Genomic DNA, 5,808 nt, shown 5'->3' with positions numbered 1-5,808 from the left:
CTCTCTCTCTCTGTCTCTCGACTAGGCTTTAAGAACTACTGTGTTGGATTTTGTTTTGTTGGTTTTGGAACTGAGGATCTCACTATGTTACCTGCGCTGATCTTGAATTCTTAGATGCAAGTGACCCAGCCAAGTAGCCAGGACATTAGGTGCCTGCCACCTGACCCGGCTAGCACCACTCTGAAATTCCCACCGGCAAATTCTTAGGCTCCCTGTCTTCTTTCTTTTCCTCAAAATAATTGTCAGTGAACGAGGCTTTCCATTTTTATTGTCTTTCTGTCTGTCCCCTTCCCCTAGCATTCAAGCAAGGACTTTTCATTTTGTTCCCTGCCCACCACAGTGTGTAACTTGAGACAGGAACTTGGTTCATCCAGCGGAATGAGCTGAGCCACTGATGCTCTGCGTATGGAACATAGGAGGGAGTGTGGACAGCTCTGTTGCTCAGGACTATGGCTCCCGATGCGACCCTAGAGTAGGGCATGGTGTTTAGATTGCTCCTTTTGGGCACCTTGCAGACCCAAGAGTCTACCAGCAGCTCTGGGCCTTCCAGTTGTACTTTGGGCTAGCATTCAGTAGAACTGGGAAGCCCCAAATCAAAGGGTACTTCCAAATCCTGTTTTCCCTTGCACAGGAGGGAGGGACATCTGGTAATCCCCTTTATCCCTAATCTACCCTCACCAGCCAGGTGTCCCCTCACCAGCCAGGTGTCCCCTCACCAGACAGGTGTCCCCTTCACGACTCATACGCAGACTTATGGTCTGGGGACCGCTGAGTCAAAACCATCTGGAAAGTTTGTTACCACACAGCTCTGAGGCCCTCCAAGTGAACAGTCGGGGGATCTCCTGAACCCTCGCTTGTCACAGCTGACATAGCTGGCTTCAGACCACAGCCTTGTCATCAGCTTTCTGTCAGGCGCTGTCTGGTCCTTCTTGAACATCTACCACACTCCCCTTCCCTCATTGCCCTTCTGCTCCTCAGGTAAGACCCGAACCAAGGACAAGTACCGAGTGGTCTACACAGACCACCAACGCCTAGAGCTGGAAAAGGAGTTTCACTACAGCCGGTACATCACTATTCGGCGCAAGTCCGAGCTGGCGGCTAACCTGGGGCTCACAGAGCGGCAGGTATGTGGGTCCCCCACCTCAACTCAAGTAGCAAGCAAGGCCCAGAGTCGGGCTTTCAGGCTGCCATGCATGGACAGAGCCCACAAAAAGAAAATAGAGGTTGTCTCCAGACTACTGGCATAAAACCACACACTGGACCACTCCCACGCCCTCAACTAAACCTCAACTAAACATTACTACATACACACAAACATACACACACATGTGTGTACATGTAAACGCGCGCACGCACACACATACACACACAAACACACACGCATACACTGGCTACAGTGGCTGGTAATCAATGCTATTCAGACCCAAAGGAAGGGCAGTCACAGAACACAGGAGCTCTGGAGAACTGGGGCCTTGGAAAGGGGAGGAAGGAGGTTTCAGAGAAGGGTGTCTGGTGTCAGGAGCAGAGAGTGGATCATGAAGACCCCCTTCCCCAACCCAGCTCTTTCCTAGCACCTGCGGCATAAATTCTCTGCAACCCCACAGGTAAAGATCTGGTTCCAGAACCGCCGGGCCAAGGAGCGCAAAGTAAACAAGAAGAAACAGCAGCAGCAGCAGCAGCAGCCCCTGCCTCCCACACAGCTGCCCCTGCCCCTGGATGGCACTCCCACACCATCAGGGCCACCCCTAGGAAGTCTATGCCCTACTAATGCTGGCCTTCTGGGCACCCCCTCCCCAGTGCCCGTCAAGGAGGAGTTTCTACCCTAGCCCCTTGTAGCCTGGAGTCTAGGGATCTAGGGACTTGAATGCTGGGCAGCTGGCTTTGCTGGGGCCCAAGGACCTGTTCTGAGTTGCAGCCCTGCTGCTGCCCTTTGGGGTCACTGTGGACAAACTGCCTACCTAGGACAGGTAGCTTGCCCTCTCCCTGCCTTCTGTTGGCTGGGTGTGTGGTGAGCCTGTTGGACAAGGACCTCTTCCAGCTCTTGTGTCCTAGGCCACAGGGTGATGGGGAAGCCCAATGAGAAGTCTCAACCACCTGGAGATTTCCCAAGATTCAGAGGGCTCAACGAGCTGCCAAGACAAGACTGAGGCTCCACAATCTCCTCCAAGGGTTCCAGAGTGAGGTGGGAGGCTGGTATCTGGACCAGACTGGCTCTGGAGAGGAGGCAGCGTTGAGAGAAGGTGGTGCACCGGAGTCTAGACTCCCATGTGAAGCACAAGGATGCTATCTGCTCCACCTATCTCCTCTTCCAGCCTCACCTTTACCTGCCCTAGCACCCCATGCTCTGGCCCTCCCCAGCCTGGAGCTACAAAGCCATCAGGACTGGACATGAGGTAGAGGCTGGGCAATTGATCACTGCTCTTGAGACAGAACTCACCCCCTCCTTAGCGTCCAGGGAGGCCTGCGGATGGAGAGGAAGGCTCTCAGGGTAGACTCTATGAGTTTACCTACCTGCTCCTGCCCACCTTCCCACAGGCTGCCCATCACACCCAGGGAGCCCCCAGACCATGGAGGACTCACAGCTGTACAGGGTTTATGTAGAGTGGAATTTCTTGGATGCAGCTTCAGAAATAAGTTTTTCCCCTTTTAAACAATTTATAAAAATCATACATGGCATTAAAGGAATTTTTTAAAAAGTTTAATCACTGCCATCCTTTCTCGTGATTGTGTGTCTCCTCTCCATTTTGTGGTTCCCCCACACAACGAGGTCACCTTTAAAATACGGCAGATCAAACAGGACCCTGCCAAGGCAGGTCTGGGGCTGAAGAGACACTGTTCTTTGTGTGAGCGACAGCTCCAGCCCCAACCTGTCCACCCTCTGATCCTTTGAGTGCTTCAGCTCAGCCTTCACCTTCAGTATTGCCATTCACACGGTATCTGATGTGCCAGGCACAGCTGCGACTGGGAAGCATCCAGTCCTTGGCCCAGTGGGAGGAGCGTCCCTTGCATAGCGGTATTAATATACAAAGATAAGGGCCAGTCAGAACTTTGTTCTGAACATGGCAGGAAACCGTGTGCCTGCAGAAATGGAGAGCAGAACAGGCTCCCTGCACGTCAGGAGGCCTGGAAGTCTTCCTGGAAGAGGCAGGGCTTGAACTAAGATCTGTATGTGCTGGTCAGATCCAGGAGGGAAGAAGGAACAGAAGCAATGGGAACTTAAAGCATTTTCTAAGCTTCTGCAAGATGTCCTCCTTGCTTGTTTTCCCCAGAGGTGGGCAGACCTCGGCTACCTCAGACCTTCTCTACCCAGAGGGCTCTGGTGCCAGCTGCTTGCCCCTCTGTTTACTGTTCTGGGAGGTGGCTGGGTCATAAAAAGCATGTGCAGCCTGCCTGCCTTTGCCCTTTGCCCCTGGCCTGGGATAACAGTGTACAGGTGTTCCCAGCCCCAGCACACCAGCCTCCTCTCCTCCTGCCATCCTCGGAGGAGACAGGTAGGGCCTGTCTGTAGCAGTTGACGTCTGAGCCTGTGGAACCAGATGGCACCAGAAGAATGGAGTCGGGAGAGGCAGGGAGCTGGCAGTGAGTTTAGCTTTCTGATCTGCATGAACCCTGAGGTAGATCCTTCCCCTCGCTGGGCCTCCAGCTTCTGCTCTGGTGCACTTGTTTTGGATATAAAGGGAATTTATGCACCAAATGCCTTTTTACCTGCTGAGCCCTTTCAGTGGCCAGATTGACCTGAAATTCGCCATATCGTCTAGCCTGGCCTCAAACACATGGTGATCCTCCTACTTTAGCCTCTGGAATGCTGGGATTACAGGTTTGAGTTAATATTCTGTCTGTTCCCCGTGCTTCCTAACCAGGAACCCCACGCCAGCACCTGTGAGCATCCCCACCCCCCACCCCCACACAAGGGAGCTCTGGAAACTTGGCCCTAGCAGGCCCTACTGTCTCCATGACTGAGTAGAGCCACAGGTGTTGCAGTTAAGAGGGCTAGGCTCCAGTTATAAGACCTGGAAGCTAACTAAGGTGCTTAGCCTCTCTGGGTCTCCCGGTCTGTCAAGGGGAACTACAGTAGCTGTTCTTGGGACTGATGAGCACAAGTCAACCCATGCTTTGCACCCCATATCTAGCTGCCGTTGCAATCACCACAATGCACGAGATGAGGCCCTTGCTCTAGAAGATCTCTACCTAGCAGGTAATGGAGCTGCAGTCATCACCCACATGGGAGCTCAGGAGATTGAATGTGGGTCACCTGTCCACTAGCTTTCGAACTCCGTGTGAAAGGGAAGTTGCCTATATATCTCTCCAAGCATACTATGGTCTTCCTGTCACCTAAAAGCATTCCACTGGAGGGGCTGGGGATAGAGCTCAGTTGGTAGAGATGCATGAAGCCCTGGGTTCAGTCCCCAGTACTGTGAAAAACTGGGTATGGTAGCACAAGCCTGTAATCCTGACACTTGAATGGCAGAGGCAGGAGGATCAAAAATCCAAGGTCATTCTTGACTACATTGTAAGTTCAAGGCCAGCCTGGAGTACTGAGACCCTGTTCAGGTTTTTTTTTTTTTTTTTTTTTTTTAAAGAGTTCCAGGAGAGGTTGTGTTGTAGCAGTAACTAAGGAAAGAGTCCTCTTCAGGTTGCATCAGACCCTGCAACTACCCTAGAGATAGAGGTATCCACCTATCTATCCTCTGGGGACAGCAGATGCTGTTTTGTACAGGGGAACTATGCATGTCCCTCTGCTGGCTGACAGTCCCAAGCTGCTGCTGGGGATCTAGGCTCCAATAGTAGAGCTGGCTTGGACTGGTTGTCTAAGGCATGAAGCTGGGCACTAGCAAATGAGAACAAGTCAGGCCAGGACTATTTTGTGTATAGGTTCCTTGGATCCATAGAACCCTAACTCCCCACTGAGAACTCTCATCCCATGGAAGAACTAAGAAGCCACTATCAGCAGTGCAGGAATGCTCTAGAGAGACTTCCAAGCCCAAGCGCCTTGGAAGAGGTGGGTTCTGACAGCTAACCGATGATGCACACGCGAGAGCAGAGACTTGAAGGAGGTCTTCAATCTCTGAGATAAGCAGTGTGGCCCTGGGACCGGGAGACACAGACTGGCAGTCCCACCAAAGTGGCCCCGCGGGCGATCCTGGACTGCGGGGTTGCTCTAGAAGGGTGTCCTCCTCGCTGCACCAGATGGACCGGCAGTCTGGAGCCTCAGTGTCTTTTCCCCCACAGTCACCACTCCTCGTGTGACAAAACACATGCTCTACGGTGACAAAATCCAAACGCTTAAGCAAATTAAAAATGTTTATTTATATGCTTTTAAAAATATCTCCCTATATAATAAAGGAAGTACATTTTCATCTAACACTCTCCTTAAATCAGCACACATTCCCAATTCACTTCTGGCTTGTGGCGAGACCAGGAGACTTGCTGAGAGAAGGAAACGTGTGGGGGAGGGGAGGGAAGAGGGGAGCATTTAGCGAGGGGTAGCTTCCATGCCCATCGCCCCCTCCCGATGGAGGACAGGGAACAGACAAGCTGCCTGGTTGGTGAACCCTTGGCTATTGCATCATTGCAAAGCTGGGGCTTTGGGGAATGACTGATGTAGGCAACGTCTGCCAGAAAATCTTAGTGTTTCTTGCTTTTTTTTTTTTCCTTCCCACCAAAGGGGTGACCGGGCTCAGTTTCCCCATCTGGAAAGTATGGACTCAGCCCACCTGCACACACCACACCCTCAGTGACTGTCACCAAAGCTCAGTGGTCATCACATAACATACTTGCTCGAGGAAGACTAAGTTTCCATCTTACAAC

At 52.1% G+C, this 5,808-nt stretch overlaps 1 protein-coding gene across 1 annotated transcript in view; it reads left to right on the top strand.

Moving 5' to 3' along the window:
• Positions 1 to 2,699, top strand: part of Cdx1 (caudal type homeobox 1) — a 17,408-nt gene extending 14,709 nt beyond the window's left edge. The window contains exons 2-3 of the mRNA XM_021151094.1: positions 979 to 1,124; positions 1,605 to 2,699. Of these exons, the coding sequence (XP_021006753.1) occupies positions 979 to 1,124; positions 1,605 to 1,826 (368 nt within the window). The 3' untranslated portion in view covers positions 1,827 to 2,699. The remainder of the gene's footprint in view (positions 1 to 978; positions 1,125 to 1,604) is intronic.
• The last annotated feature ends 3,109 nt before the right edge of the window (positions 2,700 to 5,808 follow it).

This window comes from Mus caroli, chromosome 18 (assembly GCF_900094665.2).
Source record: "Mus caroli chromosome 18, CAROLI_EIJ_v1.1, whole genome shotgun sequence".
Classification (NCBI taxonomy): Eukaryota; Metazoa; Chordata; class Mammalia; order Rodentia; family Muridae; genus Mus; species Mus caroli.
This window is presented reverse-complemented; position numbering and strand designations above follow the sequence as displayed.